General features: G+C 35.6%; 1 protein-coding gene across 1 annotated transcript in view; it reads left to right on the forward strand.

The window, feature by feature from the left end:
- LAMA2 (laminin subunit alpha 2) overlaps positions 1 to 21974 on the forward strand; it is a 600504-nt gene that overhangs the window by 186260 nt on the left and 392270 nt on the right. Inside the window, exon 4 of the mRNA XM_029943224.1 lies at positions 3441 to 3683. Within this exon, the coding sequence (XP_029799084.1) occupies positions 3441 to 3683 (243 nt within the window). The remainder of the gene's footprint in view (positions 1 to 3440; positions 3684 to 21974) is intronic.

Here is a 21974-nt window from a genome sequence, read left to right on the forward strand (position 1 = left end):
ACTGATTTTGACAAGTCTTTATACTGGAAAACAAGACATAGTTGATAAAAGTGGCATAGGTACATTAGAGAATTATTCTATCAGGGTCATTAAAATGTTGTACTTAGAACATGACTGTTAAAATTTCCACAGTCATTCTCTGATGCCTTCAAAGAATACTTCTATTCATTGTGTTTTTCAATAATGCTGTCTACCACATTTTTAAAAGTTTATAGAAAATACTACATGCCAGATAATTTAATTAATTTTTCATGAAATGTAAAAGAATCCATAGAAAGTAAATGAAAGAGGGATATTGTTTTGAAATGGGACTCCTCTAATGTTCTCCAAGGCAGTGACTGCCTTTTCGTGTCACCAAATGCTGGCTGTTATATTGAATTATAGAAAGAGTTTGTAGGGTTTCTAGTATAACTTTGTTTCATGGATTTCATCTATTTTTCCAGAACTAACACAGAAACTCCTAAGTCTTAAATCCACATTGTGGTGCTAGGAGAATTTGGATTCTTTCCATATTTGCTTGTTTATCTACTTTCTAAACAAAATTCTTTGTCTATAACTTCAGTGTATATTTTTCTTATCAGGTACCTATGATCTCTAATTATGCTCTGCTATCATCTTTTTGTTTTCCATTAAAAAATACATTTGTGCAATTATTTTTTTCTGGATACTAATTTAAAATATTTACATAGATTCTTTTTCCAAAGAACATGCAGTCTTTTTTTTTTTCATCATTTTATTATGTCTTCCATGGTTTTGACTTTGGAAAATAAACATTTGGGGAACAGAGGATAAAGAGTTTAAACAATTTCCTTAGCTCATAGAGGCATAACATAAAAAACACTCAAGTAATATATGTCTTTGTTCTTGTAAGTGAAAAAATAGTCTAGTGTTGACTGAGAATCAATATCTAACAGAAAAACAAGTATTAACCTAGTAGAAGTAAGATGGTGGCATGTTACAGTGACTCTGGTTATGCAAATGAGTATAATTAATATTGAATGCTCACTATTTCACGAGTTATCATACGATTTTAGCATCTCTCAAGAAATAAAGGCTATAGTCTCTGTCCTTAAGGAGATCACAACTTAGTTATTTTAATTTTTTAAAATCATTTTACAGACCTTGCCATGAAAAATTTAGGATTACCAGAAATTAAGATCAGTGCTTTATGCTTACAATAGAAAGAACTATCTCTGTGTTATATCAGATTAATCAATTGATATGTTCCTCATTTATTTATTAAAAAATTCCATCTACATGGATTGTTGAATATAGAGTGTCTAAGAGAAATACTTCCTGATGAATAACACCAAAAAAATACAGAAACCACAAATATCTTGGATAACGATAAATAGAATATATTCCATCTTGCTCCTACTCTTGTTTTTTCTCTGACACTTTTTGCTTTAATTGTTCTTTATTTAAAAAATAACTATTAAAAACTAAGACATTTATGTGAATACAATTAATAATATATCAAGATACTGGATAAAAAGTAAAATCTCTTTTTGACTCCTTATCCTCAAACCCCAGAGGTAAATAGTTTTAACATGTTTATGAATATCCTTCCCAAAAATGTCAAAGCACATATGCACATACATGGACTTGTGTGTCTCTTTGCATGTATACTTACCTATATACCTTTGTAAATTCATATTTATAAATTTATATTTACAAATTCATATATCCCACTGGAGTGATAGTCAACAAAGTAGAATTGCCAAATCCCAGACCAATGAGAGCAGATGTCCTGTCTGTTCCTTGTTACACTGAGGTTAACAAGATGGTCTCAGGGGAGAGGAGGCATTTGGGAGGCTTGGGCAGCAGCAATTTACCAACAAGTACAGAAGTATTTCAGAATTTTAATAATGAGTTTTTCCACAGCTGGAGCTAAAAGGTCAATATGAGTCCTACTTTCAATCGTTTGATGGCTTATGTTTCCCCTCACAGAACACCTGTGCCCATGTTCTCCTAAAGATCACAGAAGCCCAGCATCAGCACTGTTTGTGTTGTCCCCTTCTCTACCAGCTCTTCATATTGTTAAGTCCAGCCCCTTTGAGATGCCCATGGACAACTGTACATGCATTCATGAAGGGCTCAGGTCAGAACTATGAAGCAGATGAAGTTTATTTCCAGAACATTTCTTTGAGAATTTCCTCTGGGTTCCCCCTGTTGTCCTGTGAGCCCTTTAGTTACATTTTTGTGGGCCTGTCCTCCAACTGGTACCATTCCAGTGATTCTAATTCCTCAGAGCTTAGAGGTTACAGGCTCCCCATTTATCATAGCATTTATAAAACAAAAACATACCATCTTGGTTTATTGTTAGCATAGGTTTTAGGTGTCTCATTATTACAATATATTATCAACCCATGGATGGTAGGACTGTAATTTAAACTAGCATATCTGTCTTTCTACCCAGGGCATTGCATATAAATGTCACTCAATAATGTCTCTGCATTATTCTCATGTACTGCATTGATTATGTACTTTCACAAAACACCTAGAATTCTTACTTTTAATGCCTTCATACTTTATGTAGATTTCAAAATAAAGGATTGTCACATTCCCCTCAATTGTCACCCTGCTGACATATAGTAACTTCATGTCTTTCTTTATCTTCCTTTTTTTAAATACCCACTTGCTTCTGGGTACAGAATATAATCACCCTTAATTTAATTTATTTCAATCAGTTGTCTGCAGGCCCTAGAATTTCTTCTCCATTATTTTCTCTTTGGGGATTATAAAGTAATCAACATTTACTGAGTAATTTACGAGTCCTTTGCCAGGTACTTTGTATATATTATCTTATTGAATCTAAATTGTCGATCAGTATTGTGCTTATTATTAACCCTAATTTGCAGGAAATGAAACTAAAAGTTGGAAAAGTAAAATCATCTGCCCAAGGTCACATAAACACTGAGAACACAATTTCAACATAGGACTATGCCTCTAAAGTTCTATGTTATCTTTGCTCACCTTACTAACTTCACCTTTGTGGTACTTTTCTGAGGATTGGGTGATATAAGTAAGTATATTTTCTAAACAGTCAAACACTTATCCACAAAAGGAATTTTGAACTCATACTTTACATCCTCTAATACAGTAGGGTGAGTAAATTGGTGTTTAATGACTGCTTTAGGTGACCACGATTATACTGGAATTTATGAAATCAGATAAAATGATGTCAATGATTTGTTAGAGAACTAAAATCTAATCTTAACCCATTTCTTTTAAAGTAATGTCTGTCAGGATTAAACATCATATTTTAGCAAAAGGTATTAAACATGAATATGTAACAGTAAAATCATTTCAGAGAACATAATAGTGTTATAGTATAAAATCAGAAATAATTTTTTTAGATTGAGCTGTATATTTGCTTAAAAGTGGTGAGAATACTTTGGAATTCAAAGTTACATGTTGTTGTGGTTGCTCTTCTCCAGGTGTTCCAGATTGCATATGTGATTGTGAAAGCAGCTAATTCCCCTCGGCCTGGAAACTGGATTTTGGAACGCTCACTTGATGATGTTGACTACAAGCCCTGGCAGTATCATGCTGTGACAGACACGGAGTGTCTAACGCTTTACAATATTCATCCCCGCACTGGACCGCCGTCATATGCCAAAGACGATGAGGTCATCTGTACTTCATTTTATTCCAAGATACATCCCTTAGAAAATGGAGAGGTAAGATGAAAAAGCTCACCATAAGTACATTTTAGATGGCAAAGTTGTCCTGTCAGAAAGATGTGAAAAATCAGTAATTAATGTCAGGGAGATTTTAAAATAAGACTTAGCAGAAGTACATTTAAATGAGTTATTAAATAAAAAGGGAAAACCCAAGGTGATTAGAATTTTAACTACCTTCATCCAGTGTGTGTGTGTCCCAAGCTCAATGAAGATCAGAGAAGAGGAAAGGGTTTAAGTTGGAAAGTCAATGATTAATTTTACGTATTAAGAAACCTTTTTTGACAATGAGATTGCTAATAATTGGAAAAAGATTGAGACCTTCAGGGAAGCCTTAGATCTGTGTATATTCTGGCCTCAAGATGGGAACAAAAATCGTGAAATTTAGGAAGAAATATAGTTGATATGAAGGAAATTTTGTTGGTTTTTGTGTGTTTTTCTGCTCTTACCAGATGGGGAGGGCTACAGTTGGGTTATTTGTTTGTTTGTTTGTTTGTTTTGGTCAGGCTTGCTTATTTCATACTTAATTCAAAAGTGTTCAGTTTCTCTGTAGCATCTTTTATCCTTGGTTAAGATTTTACATTTTTGCAAACCATGCCTTCACCTGTTAGTCTGTATGATCTTGAGTCAGTGACTTAAATTCTCTGTGTTTAATTTCATCTTCTATGAATTGGGAAAAAAAAGTAATAGCCCTTATTTTATATGATCATTAAGAATATTAAATGAATTATTATATTTAAAGTGGTAGAACTGTGCTGACAGACCTATACTAAGTGCTCTGTAAGCATGAACCAGTTTTACTGTTGCTGCTGTAATCATAACTATTATTGTTAGTAGTAGTAGTATAGGAGTTAGCAGTTTTGTTAGTAGTAGTAGTTAGTAGTAGCAGTTAGTGGTAGTAGTCTCCTCTCAAATACCCAAACCTTGACTTAGGGATTCTCTTGGATTCTGTAATGATAATTTTCTAATCCATCTCTCTTCAGTAGATGTGGCCTGGCTACTTTTGTCCTATCTGCCTATATGTATCTCAATTTATACTCATGTCTGATAGTTGCTCCTCACTAGTCCACACACCTGATGCCACTAGTATCATTTTTTACATTCATGTTTTCAGTGAACCGATATTTATATTCTGTCAGGCTGATCTCAGCCAGTCGAGGGTTATCTTCTTAAACACTTTTGGAGGAAAGTTGTATTTTTGACATAAATTGGTCACACTCCCTTTTGGCACTACTAGTCTATTAATATATACTAGAACCTCACTGTATTTCAAATCCCATGTTCAGAAATATCAGTTTGGGGGAAGAAAAATTCCAAATGGTGCTCTCAGCAGAGATCTCAATCTGCCAAATGACAAGGAGTCAAATGCAGTGAGTCAAACAGCTGTTCAACCGGCTTTGTGCCCAGAGGCATCCGATTCCTGGCCACACTGGCCTGAGGATATAGGAGTAGGGAGAGTGTGTAGAGATAATGTATTTGGTTGAATTTTTGTTATTTTTCTCCTGGATCTAGTGCTTACCCAGAACTAATAATTATGTATTTATACTTTTAATGTTTGTAAAGCTATGATTTACCTGGAAAAAAATGGTGCAATTCAGAAATTGGTTGAACAATATAAAAAGTGCCTTGATAGATACGTAACCTATAAGTTTACATACATATCCCCAAAGCATGCTGTCCCTACAGTGATAGTAGTTCTTCATCTTTCAACCTTTTCAGCCTGTCAATATGGAACAAACAGCTATGTTGTTTGTTTGTTTCACTGGTTATATTGTTTTTACTTCTAGACACTAAAAAGTAGTCACCAATGGTGACTATTAGAAACGACTTTCTCAACTTTCTCTGCAACATTTAAGTCTATTTCTTTCTTGTGAAAAAGTGGATGAGGTTAGGAAAATAAAGTAAATGAAAATACTTCAAATATAATGGTAGTATTTAATAGTAAGAATTAAATTCAGACCTCTTCTAAGATACCTTATTCATTTTACATAACTTACTCTGTGAAACATGCTGCTTTTTGGAATAATCCAGTCCAGGGGTGGTAGGTGATATATATTCTCCAAAACTCCCAACTCATTGGTAACAAAATTGAGCTGAGTCCTCAGACCTCCCAGATTGATGGCTTTTTTCATCCTCTAGTAAAGAATGGAAGCTGATTTTTCTGTTTTAAATTTGCTAATTGATAAACTCAAGAGTTTGGAGGAGACAGAAATACCAGATCCAGTATAAGTTGAAAGAGTCCTAAATCTGGGATATCACACTATGGAAGAATGTATAATAAGAAGAACATAGAAGAATGTATAGAATAATATCATTTTGGATATAATTTACAATATAACATGTGAGAGTATTCTAAAATCTTTGGATGCTTGTCTTTAATATTTCCCAGACATGTGTATGTGAAGTAAATCTTACTATCGTTAACTTTCAGTTTTGAAATAATACTTTTTGTGTACTGTCTGAAATATAATCAGTGCTTATGTTCAAAACTTCACAGAAAAGTGACCTAATACTCAAGAGAAACAAACATACAAACCAGTAAATACAAAAAAAAAGTATAAATACTACAACAGAAATGTTTGTAGAGATAAATTCTCCCAGACAAGCCAAAGTAGCCATCTAAGAAGATGACTTCTCAGAATACAGGGAAATAAAAACAATTCTTAGTATATTTAAAGTTATAAGGCCAAAATGTGAATTCATCTCTAATATGGGCTATGGGTTAAGCTAGGCATATAACACAATTTACCTCAAATGCTGATGAATATTTCTATTAGATATAGAATTGTAGATTTACAGATTTGTTATTTTGGCTCATTTTGTTGTCCTCTGGTTTCCATTGTTTATATAGAAAAGTTAGCTATTGAATAATTATCTATTGCCTATTCTTTGATTTCCTTAATGACTATTATCTTTATTTATGTTTTTCCAGTTTCACTGTGATGCACTACCCAATACAATAATCACTAGCCATGTGTGGTTATTTAATTTAGATTTTATTAATGCAAATAAAATTATAATTCAGGTCCTCAGTTGCATAACCACATGTCAAGTAGTCAGTAGTCACATGTGACTAGCAGCTACCACTTTGAAGTATGCAGAATAGAACATTTCAAACATTGCACAAAGTTCTAATCAACACTGCTATAGGTGATTCTTTTTTATTTTCTGGACTACAATTTGTTTGGTTTGTATATTTGCAGAATTATATCTTTCATCAGTCCAGGAAATAATGGAGCCTATTAACTCTCCAAATACTGCTCCTTTCCCTTCTGTCTCCTCTATAAATACAATTAAATATAATTTGGAACTTCTCACTGTGTACACTATGTATCTTATACTCTTTTGTATATCATCCTTTGTCTTTCTATTCTTCATTTCAGATATTTTCTTCTGGCTTACTTCCAGTTCACTCATTCCCTCTTTAGCTATGTAAAATCCACTATTGAAACTATTCATAGGATTCTTAATTTCATTAGTACATATTTTTAATTCTAGAATTTATCTTTGATTTCCAAATGGTTGAGTATCTAGTTTTATACAGAAATTTTTTATATTTAGCAAAATTATATTTAAATTTTCAATATTCTATCTTTATCTTCATGAACATAAAATATACATTATTTAAGAGTTTTTGATAATTTTAATATCTGACCTCTGTGGATATGTGTTATCTGTTTCATCTGCTGATTCCTTTTTATGTCATCTTATATCCTCACAACTCTGATTATTTTTGCATAACAGAAGTTATATTTAAAAATGTATGTATAGAAACAGTTTGAGGCCTAAGGTATCATCTTTATCTTCTGAGTATTTTCTAATGCTTCTGCCAGGCAATGGCAATATGAGCCATATTAGTACAATTGTAGGAATTCAGATTTTGGGGTCTTAGGTGACTCAAAGCTGTGTTGTGACCCAGTGACAGCTGCTTTAATTCTGATTTACTTTAGGCTTCCTTTTGTTGTTGTTGTTGTTGTTTGTTTGTTTGTTATTTAGTCTCAACCAAAGTATGTGGAATTTACCATAGTCGTGCCCATATGCCTTATATCTTGCTGGTCCATTAAGGCCTTCAGAGCACTGCTCCATCTCCCAACTGTGTCTTCTGGACAGGGAAATATTCATCAGACAAAAGCTGTCACAAAATTCTAGTTACCTCTTTAGACATGATTTTTCACCTTTTTTCCTATGTTTATTTTTTTCTTTTACAGTTTATTGTTAAGTTGGATTCACTATAATACCCAGTGCTCATCCTAAGAAGTACCCTCCTTCATTCCCATTACCCCATTTCTCCTCTCCCCCACCCCCATCAACCCCTAGTTTGTTCTCAGTATTCAAATGTCTCTTATTGACTTGCCTCCCTCCCTCTCCTTAACTATTTTTTCCCTTCCCTTCTTCCATGGTCCTCTGTTAAGTTTCTCCTATTCCACATATGAGTGAAAACATATGGTATCTGTCCTTCTCTGCCTGACTTATTTCACTTAGCATAACACCCTTGAGGTCCATCCACATTGCTACAATGGCCAGATTTCATTCTTTCTCATTTCATGCTTTCTCATTGTAGTATTCCATTGTATATATAAACCACATCTTCTTGATCCACTCATCAGGTGATGGACATTTAGCTCTTTCCAGGATTTGGCTATTGTTGAAAGTGCTGATATGAACATTGAAGTACATGTGCTCCTATAGGTCAGCACTCCTGTATCCCTTGGGTAAATTCCTAGCACTGCTATTGGTGGGTCATATGGCAGTTCTATTATTAACTTTTTGAGGAAACTCCACACTATTTTCCAGAGTGGCTACACCAGTTTACATTCCCACCAACAGTGTAGGAGGGTGCCCATTTCTCTACATCCTCACCAGCATCTATAGTCTCATGATTTGTTCATTTTAGCCACTCTGACAGGTGTGAGGTGGTATCTCAGTGTGGTTTTGATTTGTATTTCCCTGATGTTGAATGACGCTGAGCATCGTTTCATGTGCCTGTTGACTATCTGGATGTCCTCTTTGGAGAAGTGTCTGTTCATGTCTTCTGCCCATTTCTTCACTGGATTATTTGTTTTTTGGGTGCGGAGTTTGGTGAGTTCCTTGTAGATTTTGGATACTAGCCCTTTATATGATATGTCATTTGCAACTATCTTTTCCCATTCTGTTGGTTGCCTATTAGTTTTGTTGATTGCTTTCTTTGCAGTGCAGAAGCTTTTGATCTTGATGAGGTCCCAATAGTTAACTTTTGCTCTTGATTCCCTTGCCTTTGGAGATGTGTTGAATAAGAAATTTTTGTGAATGAGGTCAAAAAGGTGGCTTCATGCTTTCTCCCCTAGGATTTTGATGGTTTCTTGTCTCACATTCAGGTTCTTCATCCATTTTGAGTTTATTTTTGTGTATAATGTAAGAAAGTGGTCTAGTTTCATTCTTTTGCATGTTGCTGTCCAGTTCTCCCAGCACCGTCTATTAAAGAGACTGTCTTTTTTCCATTGGATACTCTTTCCTGCTTTGTCAAAGATTAACTGGCCATATATTTATGGGTCCAATCTGGGTTCTCTATTCTATTCCGTTGGTCTGTGTGTCCGTTTTTGTGTCAATACCATACTGTCTTGATGGCTACAGCTTTGTAGTAGAGGCTAAAGTCTGGGATTGTGATGTCTTCCGTTTTGGTTTTCTTCTTTAATATTACTTTGGCTATTAGGGGTCCTTTGTGGTTGCATACAAGTTTTAGGATAGTTTGTTCTAGCTTGGAGAAGAATGATAGTACAATTTTGATTGAGCTTGCATTGAATGTGTAGATTGCTTTGGGTAGTATTGACATTTTAATAATATTTATTCTTTTGATCCATGAGCATGGAATATTTTTCTATTTCTTTGTCTCTTCTTCCATTTTCTTCTTAAGTTTTCTATAGTTTTCATCATACAGATCTTTTACATATTTGGTTAGGTTTATTCCTAGGTATTTTATGTTTTTTTGTACAGTTATGAATGGGATCAGTTTCTTGATTTCTATTTCTGTTGTTTTATTATTAGTGTATAATAATGAAACCGATTTCTGTACATTGATTTTGTACACTGCAACTTAGCTGAATTCATGGATCAGTTCTAGTAGGCTTCTGGTGCAGTCTGTCAGGTTTTCTATGTCGAGTATCATGTCATCTGTGAAAAGTGAAAGTTCGACTTCATCTTTGCCAATTCTGATGCCATTTATATCCCTTTGCTCTCTGATTGCTGATGCTAGGACTTCCAGCACTATGTTAAACAGTGGTAAGAGTGGACATCCCTGTAGTGTTCCTGATCTCAGGGGGAAAGCTCTCAGTTTTTCCCCAATGAGGATGACATTAACTGTGGGCTTTTCAAAAATGGCTTTTATGATGTTTAAGTAATTTCCTTCTATCCTGACTTTCTCGAGGGTTTTTATTAAGAAAGGATGCTGTATTTTGTCAAATGCTTTTTCTACACCTATCGAGATCACATGGTTTTTATCTTTTCTTTTGTTAATGTGATGTATCACATTGATTGATTTGTGAATATTGAAACATCCCTGTAACCCAGGAATGAATCCCACTTGATCATGGTGGATAATTCTTTTTATATGCTGTTGAATTTGATTTGCTAGTATTTAAGATTTTTGCATCTGTATTCATCCAGGATATTGGCCTGTAGTTTCTTTTTTTGCTGGGTCTCCCTCTGGTTTGGGAATCAAAGCTATTCTGGCTTTGTAGAATGAGTTCAGAAGTCTTCCTTCCATTTCTATTTTTTGGAATAGCTTGAGAAGAATGGGTATTAAGTCTGTTTTAAATGTCTGACAGAATTCTGCAGGGAAGCCATCTGGCTCAGGGCTCTTATTTGTTGAGAGATTTTTGATAACTGCTTCAATTTCTTCACTGTTATGGGTCTGTTTAGATTTTCTCTCTTACCTTTTGAATTTGTTGGAGTGTATGTGTTTAAGAATTTGTCCATCTCTTCTAGGTTGTCCAGTTTGTTAGTGTGTAATTTTTTCATAGTATTCCCTGAAAATTGCTTGTATTTCTGAGGGATTGGTGGTAATAAATCCATTTTCATTTGTTATTTTGTCTATTAGGGTAAGCTCTCTCTTCTTATTGAAAAGTCTGGCTAAAGGTTTATCAATTTTGTTCATTTTTTCAAAAAACCAACTCTTGGTTTCACTGATATGTTCAGCTGTTGTTTTTTTTTTTAAATTCTATATTGTTTATTTCTCCCCTGATCTTTATTATTTCTCTTCTTCTGCTGGGTTTGGGGTGTTCCTGCTGCTCTGCTTCTAGTTCCTTTAGGTGTGCCATTAGATTTTGTATGTACACTTTTTCTAGTTTCTTGACAGAGGCCTGGATTCCAGTGTACTTTTCTCTGAGGACTACCTTTGCTACATCTCAAAGAGTTTTGATTTTTGTATTTTCATTTTCATTTATTTCCATATATTTTTTATTTAATTTCTTCTCTAATTGCCTGATTGTCCCAATCATACCTTAGTAGGGTGTTCTTTATCCTCCCTGTTTTTGGAAATTTTCCAGACTTTTTCCTGTGATTAATTTCAAGTTTCATAGCATTGTGATCTGAAAGTATGCATAGTATAATCTCAATTCATTTATATTTATGGAAGGCTGCTTTATGGCCCAGTATATGATCTATCTTGGAGAATGTACCATGTGCACTTGAAAAGAAAGTGAATTCCTCAGGATGCAGAGTTCTCAATATATCTGTCAGATCCATCTGGTCCATTGTGTCTTTCAGGTCCATTGTGTCTTTACTGATTTTCTGACTAGTTGACCTATCCATTGCTGTCAGTGGAGTATTAAAATCCCCTACAATTAGCACATTCTTATCAATAAGATTGTTTATGTTTGTGATTAATTGTTTTATATCTTTGGGTCCTCACAAATTCAGTGCATAGATGTTTATAATTGTTAGCTCTTCCTGATGGATAGACCCTGTAATTATTATATAATGTCCTTCTTCATCTCTTGTTACTGACTTAACTTTATAGTCCAGTTTGTCTGATATAAGTATGGCTACTCCAGCTTTCTTTTGACTTCAAGTCTCATGATAGATATTTCTCCATCCCCTTACTTTCAATCTGAAGGTGTCTTCAGGTCTAAAATGAGTCTCTTGTAGACAGCAAATAGATGGATTTTGTTTTTTTATCCATTTTGCTACCCTATGTGTTTTGATTAGAGCATTCAGTCCATTTACAGTCAGTGTAATTTTTGAAAAATATGGGTTTAGAGTCATTGTGTTCTCTGTAGGATTCATGCTTGTACTGGTGTCTCTAGTACCTTGTGTTCCTTGCAACATTTCCCTCAGGGTCCCCCTTAGGATTTCTTAAAGGATTGGTTTATTGGTGATGAAGTTTTTCAATTTTTGTTTGTTTGTGAAAACCTTATTCTCTCCTTCTATTCTGAATGACAGGCTTTCTGGATAAAGGATTCTTGGCTGCATGTTTTTTCTTTTCATCACATTAAAGATTTCCTGCCATTCCTTTCTGACCTACCAAGTTTCAGTAGATAAATCTGCAACTACTCTGATAGGTCTTCCTTTGTATATTAGGGCCCTTTTATCCCTACCTGCTTTCAGAATTCTCTCTTTATCCTTATATTTTGCCAGTTTCACCATGATATGTGATGCCAGAGATTGATTCAAGTTACATCTGAGGGGAGTTCTCTGTGCCTCTTGGATTTCAGTGTCTGCTTCCTTCCACAGATTGGGGAAGTTCTCAGCTATAATTTGTTCAAGTACCCCTTCAGTGCCTTTCTCTCTCTTCTTCTTCTGGAATTCCTGTTATATGGATATTGTTCCATTTGATTGCATCACTCAGTTCTCGAATTCTCCTTTCATGGTCCTGGATCAATTTATTTCCTTTTTTCTCAGCTTCCTCTTTTTCTATAATTGTATCTTCTAATTCACCTATTCTCCTCTCTGCCTCTTCAATCCGTGCAGTGGCTGCCTCCATTTTATTATGCACCTCATTTATAGTATTTTTAAACTCATCACAACTATTTTTAAGGTCCATAATCTTTGTAGCTATAGTGTCTCTGGTGTCTTCCATGCCTTTTTCAAGACCAGCGATTAATTTAATGACAATTGTTCTAAATTCTTGCTCTAGTATTTTTGCTTATATCTGTTCTGACCAATTCTTTATCTGCCACTTCTTCCTGGAATTTCTTTAGAGAAGAGTTCTTCGGTTTCATTATTTTGGCTATCTTTCTGTTTCTTGCAAGGTTTAAAAGCTTGTTATGCTCTCTGCACCTGAGAGTTCTGCTATATTAAAGGAGGCTCATAAACTAACCAGGGCCTGTCCATTCAGGAAGTGTTATTTTAATGGTGTTCCTTGGTCTCTCTTGTTGTGCCTTTGGTTATTTTATTTCCCTTCCATACTTATATTTGGGACTCTCTACCATGTGCACTTTGACTTGTTTCCTCAAGCAAACTCAAAGAAAAAAAAAAGGGAAACAAAACCAAAAACAACAAAAGACCAAGGACAGTATAAAATCATAAAACCAGAAATTCCAGCTACAAATAAAGAGCAGGGTAGAGACAGTGTTGATGGAAGAGCATATACAAAGAGCGAAATGACAGGGGTGGGTGAAAGAGAAATTGAACATCGATCATGCAGAGAGACTAAAAGGCTTAATTCAGATAGAGAAAAGGGAGAATAAGGCAGGAGGTGTGGAGAAGAAGAAAAAAGAAAAAGATGATGTTACCCAGAAACTATATAGTCTGATTATTTCAGTGAGACAGAAAGGAAGCTAGCGATGGAGATAGAACATGCATTAAGAGAATGGATTATATCTGCCTGTGTAGCAAACCTATAACCAGAATACCTGGTTCAGAGGTGGGGAGAGATAAAAATGAGATAAGGGAGAATATATCTGAATAGCAAGAACTGATCTAGAGTTAATCACAACAATGCAGCAGTGCTGATCTTGGGAGAGGGGCTGTTTCCTTTTCCAGGCTCAGGTAACAAAGCAGCTAGCCAGGGCAAATGGGCATGGTTTGGTGAGGCGGGTCTCGCCTCCACTGTGGGTCATGCGGGCAGCTCCTTGAGGCCCTGCCTATGTGGTTGTGGGGAGAAAAATGGCAGCCCCCCAGTCCCTTCTCCAACCAGGTGTTGCAGATCACTCTTTTGGGTCCCATCTCATTGTGCCTTCGGTGTGGCCAAGGCGGGCCATGTTCTATGTCCTGCACGCAGCCTCATTTCCAGATCTTACTCTGTGTGCATTAATGATACCACGGGAAATGTAATCTGGAAAGCTGGAGCACTTCCTAGTGAGGGATTGAGTAGGGGAGTGGTTCCTCCTGATGCCGACTGCAACTGTGATCCCTTGCATACTGTCTATCCCAGACCGAATTTCTGAGACCAGAGCACCTAGCCCAAAGAAAGCTACAGAGTTAGAGACAGTATCTCTCTCCAAAAGCCCTGTGGATAGACATGAAATGATACCATCCCTCTCTGTCCCAGGCTGAGTTTTTTCTCTTCTCCAGGACCTTTCTAAGATTCACCAGCTGCTCCTTCTCTCTTTTTGTCTCTCCGCAGAGGGCTCCCTTCCCTCCATGACTCTGTGTTCTGGCCCATTTATCTTCCTTATTTTACAATTACGCACCTATAAGGCTGTTTTCTTAGTGGACTCCGTCTCTATTCCTCCCAGACTCTTGCAGTTCAGAGTTCTTTGGGTTTAGCCCTTTTTTGAGAGATGCAAGCAGGAAGTATGAAACTCCCTGTTTCTCTACCATCTTGCCCAGACCTTGATTTTTCACCTTATTGATAACTCTCAGTTGGCTTTATGTAAATGTTTTTACATTTTTCTCCAGTTGCTGTAGTTTTTATCATTGATTGTATTGATACTAATTATATAGATTACCATAAAAAGAAGCATAGTCCCATACACATGTTTAAAAATTATTTTAGAATCATTTTAAATTCACATAAATGTAAGAATAGTACAGAGAATCCCCATTTCTTCTTTACTCAGCTCTGACTAATTTTAATATCTTACAAAGCCACCATGCATTTGTCAAAACTAAGAAATAAACATTGCTATGTTACTTCAATGCATTGATACAAGATTTCATCCATGTTATCATTGTTTTGTTTTCTAGGATCCATTTTGGGATACTACATTGCATTTAGTCATTGTGTCTTCTTCTTCTTTTTTAAATAGTTTATTGTCAAATTGGTTTCCATATAACACCCAGCGCTCTTTACCACAAGTGCCCTCCTCCATAACCACCACCTCCCTTCCCCCTCCCTCCCCCTTCAACCCTCAGTTTGTTTTCAGTATTCAATAGTCTCAGGTTTTGTGTCCCTCTCTCTCCCCAACTTTCTTCCCCCCTTCCCCTCCGCATGGTCCTCCATTAGGTTTCTCCTGTTAGACCTATGAGTGTAAACATATGGTATCTGTCCTTCTCCGCCTGTTCTTAGTCACCTCTGATTTATGAATATTTCCTAATCTTCCCTTGGTTTTCATGACTCTCATCACTTTTAAGAGCACTGGTCAAGTGTTTTGTATTATATTACTCATTTTGCCTTCTCTCATGTTTTCTCATGATTAGACTGTGTTTCTGGGTTTGGGGAAAGAGTACTATGGAAGTGAAACAGCTTTCCCATGCATCATTTGTATTTCTTTTTATATGTATGTCTCTCATCTATTTCCTTTCTCATTGGTTTATAAATCTTATTGTGCTTCTAGATAGTTTTTTATTTTGGACAACAGTATCTAAATATTCACCGTGATTTGAAATATATTTTTTGACTGAGCATTGATCATTTGTTTCAGTAGTTCATAATAACCTTTAAATATAAAGTTAAGTCAAAGAATAAAAGATATAAAAATAAAGTACTTTTAGGCCCATCCATGAATTAAGGTATTATAAAGTAAAAATATCTCAACTTTAACTCACTAATTAAACAATAGTGTTTATATTACAGATATAGAATATTAATAGAAAATAGTCTTCTATGATGAATATCAAATCAATTGGGTCTAAGGTTTATTACATTGTTACTTCTCTGGAGAATTTTGGGGACATATGTCAAAATGTTTAGAACACTCTAGAATATTATATTTCAAATGAAAAGTGCATCATTTTAGACCTGAAAGATACCTTAGGTAAATTCCTCATTGATCTATTAAAATTCTTTAAAGTATCCTTTAATATCATAGCCTTCAACTTCAGCTTCTTCTGTATCCAAATTTTAATACTGCCTTTGTCCATTTCATTATTAGAAACCATTTGGCTCTTCCTTCTGCTCTCTTGAATTTTAATAGCATCATCTCTGCTTATTTATTTTACTTTATTTGTTGCTTCAGCCATCCCTACTCTTTTCCCTACACTCTCTGACTTGGCCCCTTCTCTGCCCTCCTTCTCACATTTCCTGGAAGAGATCCACAAATACTGATCCTGTGGATTCACCAGTAGGGAACTTGAAGAAGAATATCTGGTCCCCTAGACAACTAGATTCAACTACTTCCCAGGAAGAGATTAGTCCTACTGTCTAGCATCCTGGGCTTGCACCCAGAGGGGAGAGTTCACTCTGAGCTATGAGATGACCATGTCTCAGGGCCTGGCAAAAGAGAAATAATGGACGAAAATGGTGGAATAATAATATGACCAAGTATGTTGTTATCCAAGCTGTAAACAGAAGGAAGCTTTGAACAAAAGCCATCAAGGATTTTCATTCTAGAAAAGTTGTGTATCATCAATGCCATGAGAGGGCTTAGCAGATAACATGTCTTGTCTTGCTTTTAAAGAATGATCCTGACCTCCCTAATAGGAGTTGTAGGGTGTGAAGCAAAAGACCACAGGGGTCCTCCATTACTTTGAGGCCAATGAGAAAGGTTTTGATGGCAACAGCTACATAGGTGTATACCCTTCTAGCAGTGCTGCAAGGAGCCAACTCTATCAGCTCACGTGCTGCCTCTGCTGGGAGCAGTGGCCCCAAGATGCTATTGAGGACTTCTAGTAAGAGCCATCCCCTTAGACACCACTGAAAAGCATGATTGTAGCAGCGATTCCTCTCAAACTTGGTTTTATTTGTATATCATTGAGGACATTTGAATGAGCAATTTGTTGGCTCAGAGCTTATAATTCAGTAGATTTGGGAAGGGTTTAGGAAGCTCTATGTATATTTTAAACAAGTGCTCCTGGTCATTTTGACATCCTTCCTCCTAACTTATTGTTCAGATATTTTCAGCCTTCCCAAACCCTGGAGAAGAACTAATCATCATTTATTTAAGGAAAGAGCATCCATCATTTTAGCTACAATTCTTCTAACTAAAGAGATGAATGTTTTTCTGTCAGGAAACATGGTTAACTTTGGTGGACTGAATCTCTGGGTGGGTTTGAGATAAGTCAATAAAATTTGAGCTACAACTAGGTTATCATTGGCTGAAGAGATGGCTGAGAGGAGAATCACATTAATACTATTGACAAGTATGGGGTTGTGTAGATGGTGCTACTTTAGGGGTCCTAGAATTAAAATCATAATGAATATTTTCCCTTTATGGGATTCTTCCCTTTCTCTGGCTGAGATTATTTATTTTAATTTCTTAGGGTTGTCACTAGACTGCTAACTAAATATGCATGGTTACCATAGCAATTTTTGCTTCAATTTCCTCATCCAGGGGAAAAGATATTTACAGATGATTTCCTCTCCTTACCACTCTTCTGGACTGTAACTCAAATGGAACTTAGATTCACTTTGATTCTGCTTTTGAAACATGGCAGGCTTATCTAAAGATCCCTGGAGAAACCGTCATTAATTCTTGAAGACACCTTTTTTTCCTGTAAACTATATGTAGAGCTTTGATATACTTTTGATTTCCTATGTGACAGAATTTTATATACACAGAATATTTTTCTTCCTCTTTTCATCAACTGACATTATGATGATTCGTAGAACTGCAAGTACTGGAGAATGAAGAAACAAACCCAACATTGTATTTAAAAATGTTTCTGAGGTCTTTCTTTGATGTAATATTGTTGAGGGTACACAATAATTGCACGTGTGAATTTGTGTGGAAATAAGGAACTAGTCTTTTACAATTACCTTGGAGTTATTCCTTTATGGAAAAGCATCCAGGCATCACTAATTTGTACCTATTATGAATAGAAATTCAGGGAAATAACTAGTTAGGGTTTCATACCCTAAAGGAGGGTTAGAGATGTCCTTTCTCTAAAAGCAATTTTTGCATTGACCAACATGATGCCAGGTATTACCTTGAACAACATCATGAAATGACCTCATTACAATAAGCATTACCTGGCATCCTCCAAAACAGCAAGTTTGAACTCAGTTGGAATACACAAAGCATTTAAAATATTTTTTAATTACACACATAAAAAATCCATCAGTTTTCTAAGAAGCAGACCTTTTTAATAAAGACAGAATTAAGAAGATTGTGTTCCTTCTCTCTGTTTATCAGCTTATAGATTCCGCCTAACAAATTTGTCCTTAGAAAGTGTCACTAGGGGCACCTGGGTGGCTCAGTTGGTTAAGCCATCAACTTCAGCTCAGGTCATGATCTCACAGTTCATGGTTCAAGCCCCGTGTCAGGCTATGTGCTCCAGAGCAGCCTGGAGCCTGCTTCTAATTCTGTGTCTCCCTCTCTCTCTGACCCTCTCCTGCTCATGCTCTGTGTCTGTCTCTCTCTCAAATAAATAAACATTAAAAATTAAAAAAAAAAAAAGAAAGTGTCACTAAATCCTTGTCAAATTAACATAGTAAAATGAAAGATCAGAGAAGGCGGCGAGAATGGCATCTTGAGATGATAGCTTTCAAGACCTGGTTACCTCAGTGTTGTGGAATAGGCTCTACCAGAATCTACTAAAATGAAATAATAGAAGCACAGCCTTATGTTAAGCTAGGTAAGGAAACGCAAGGTTGTATAGAAGGCACAAAAGTACAACCTACTGTCCTTTAGGATGTTCACTAGATTTGGCTTTTAGATGTAGCTTTGCCATTGATTAACCATGGGGCTTGGATGGACAAGTAAACTGTCCACTGTGTCCTGGCCAGTTCACTTGACTATAATGATCACAGTAGGTCATTTATGGTACTCCCTCCTTTTCTATATAATGTGATCACACATTCTCTAAGTCAATAGCTATCATTGGCTTAAACTCACCCCTAGTTGTGTTGTGAACTAGCTTTGTCTGGATTGAGACTGGGATGCATGAAAATGCACCTGCTGGGTACAGCCAACACTAGGGGAGGCAGGAGTGACTACATAGGATTGAGAGAATAAGGAAAGCAAAAAACCATGAGTTCGCTGAAGTTTAAAGGAACAGAAGGAATAGATAAAGGTCTCAAGTGCTGATATGGGTTACTCCAAGGCCTGGAAGATTATTATAATGATAGCTAACATTTATCACACAGTTGTTTTATGGCAGGAACTACTCCAAGGGGTTAAAGTAGAGACTCATATGTACTAATATTTGTCTTTTTATAGTTGAGGGAAATGTGGTATAAAGAGGTCAAATAACTTACCCAGAGTTCCAAGTTAGTAACTTCTGGAGCTATGATTTGAATCCAGCGTGTCTTCTGCACACTGGAAAGGCACATGAACAGAAGTTTCCTTCTGTGTCTGGAGTTTTCTTGGAAAATTGGCTGGACAATGCAGGTCCAAGAGGCCTCACCTCCTAGCAGACCCTGCTTCTCTTTGCATGAACTTGCACAGACCTGGGACTGAGCTGCTGTCTATTTTTTGGCTTACAGGGGTTTTAATGTTTTATATTATAAAAAATTTCTTTACCCTCCTTTTTCAACTTTTGATAGGTAACTAAACATATAGCATGTCAAAAAACTGTTTTAAAGAACCTGCGTGGCTCAGTCAATTGAGCATCCAACTCTTGATTCCAGGTCATGGAATATTTTAAACACATAAGGAAGATGTACAGGTTTTACTAAGAGAAGAATTCTCAAAACACGTTATCTGGTTTGATTTTAAGATAAATCACATTTCAAGAGACATAACAGAAACTATATTAAGAAGGCTTTAGAAAAAAAAATAATTGTAATTTGCTTCCATTATGGCATTAGCTCTTCTATATATCTTGCTTCCCAGCATAGTTATGGAATGAGTGTTCTAGTCTGTGGGTGTCCCAGAGACTACGCCATATTAAATAGGTCAGTGACAAATAGGGTAACATAAGGTTTCTCGCCCCAGCATCTTAAGGACATACTTCTTTGATGTTATGTGCGTGTCTTAGTCAGTTTGGGCTGCTATAACAAAAGTATCATAGACCAGGTGCTTAAACAGCAAACATTTCTCATAGTTCTGGTGTCAGGGTGGTTGGGTCTGACTGAGGACTCTTTTCTGATTTCGTCACATGGTAGAGAAGGCAGAGAAAGAAGCTTGTTAGTGTCTCTTCTTATAAGGGCACTAGTCCCATTATGAGAGCTCACTTCCATGACCTAAGTACCCTCCAAAAGCCTCATCTCCAAATGCTATCACACTAGGATTAAATTTCTAACATATGAATTTGAGTGGGACACAAATATAGAGTCCACAGCAGTGGATTACTCTCATAAACAACAGAACTCCTATTGTGTAAGTATACTTAGAAATCCAGACATTTTCAAGCATCATATAGTTGTTTCAGTTTTTTTTTTATCATTTTAGTGCTTCATCAAAAGTCCTCTGAATATAGGAAACTTTTATTTCTTTTTCCATTTCCATAAGAAATAACACAATGCTATATTAGACAGGCTCGAGACCCATCATAATAACATAATTACTTTTTTAAAAATAAAATTCTCAAATACCCTAATCACAGTAATCCTTTCCTGAAACCTTTAAAATTGGCTCTTAGTATCAATAATAAAATTATATATTTTTAAAATAGTTACCCATCTCATCCACATTACAAAAGACATAATAGAAAACAGGGTTTTAAATGACTTTGAAGAGATTCATTTCTCCAAAGTACAGATAATTGTATCAAATATTACATTTGGCAGAGATATAGTAATTCCTCATCTTATGGTTAATTATATTAAAATATTAAGTAAAGGACCAGGTGAATGATTTTTTTTGGTCTATCAAAACTTTTCAAATTTTTGATTTTTCTTTTATTTTGGCTCATGCTAATTCTTTAAAATTGCCATTTGTATTATCAGTTAGGTAAATCCTGTGTGAGCTGATTTGACCTTGTTTACCTGTTAGAAAAGACAGCCTCCTATACCCCTAAATTTACTATTCTTTTAGACTTTTGGACATTTCTTTAAAACTTTGTCAGTTTTAATTAGAATAAATCTCAGACTTTATTTTTTAGACAAGTGTCTTTTTTTTGTTTGTTTGAAAAACACTTATTTTCATATACTCCACTTTTGGTCAGTGCTAAAATCACTATTATGTAAGGAAATTTGCTAAGTGTGGAATAAGATTTAATATTATATAGAATTTTAGGCTATATGTCCAATAATTCTTTTCTTCCACACAAATATAGAGACATAAGTACAGACGTATTTAATTATGCTGGCTCCTTACAGAAGAACTTCAGAAAAGCTGTATAAACAAGTTCCACTTGTTACATTAATTGCAACTTGTCATAGAAAATGCTCAAATGCTCATGTTAAAGATCTCTGAACTGAAAATTATAAATGGTTGTCAGTTATTTGGATATCAGTTCCATAGCATATAGAGATTACAAAGTTATGAAGTAGGAATAATATTTTTTGTGCAGAAAGAGGAAAATTAATTATTAAATGTACTGGACATTATAAAACACATTTGAGTCCATTGAAATTCATTTTGTGGCCTTTATTTTTATATATTTTTCTTTTTTATGTTTATTTATTATTGAAAGAGAAAAAAGAGAGAGAGAAAAATATATAAGTGGGGGAAGGGAGAAGAATGGGGAGACACAGAGTCTGAAGCAGGCTCTAGGTCTGAGTTGTCAGCACAGAGCTCAACGCGGGGCTCAAATTCAGGAACTGTGAGATCATGACCGGAGCCGAAGTTGGACACTTTAATCAAGTGAACCACCCAGGCACCACATCGTCTTATAGCTTTTAAAATCAAGAGTGAAGTCCTGAGCAAACATTCCATAATGGAATAGCAGGTCATGCTAGATTTGATGATGTCTTATCATTTTTTTCACATTACCAAAATGGGTAAGCCTTTCAGTTAAAATGTTAACTCCATGTGCTCCTATGCCTCAGCATTTCTGTATCTCTTGGGTAAATTCCTAGCAGGGCTATTGCTGGGTCATAAGGGAGTTCTATGGATAGTTTTTTGAAGAACCTCCACACTGTTTTCCAGAGCGGCTGCACCAGTTTACATT

Source organism: Suricata suricatta, chromosome 7 (assembly GCF_006229205.1).
Source record: "Suricata suricatta isolate VVHF042 chromosome 7, meerkat_22Aug2017_6uvM2_HiC, whole genome shotgun sequence".
NCBI lineage: Eukaryota > Metazoa > Chordata > Mammalia > Carnivora > Herpestidae > Suricata > Suricata suricatta.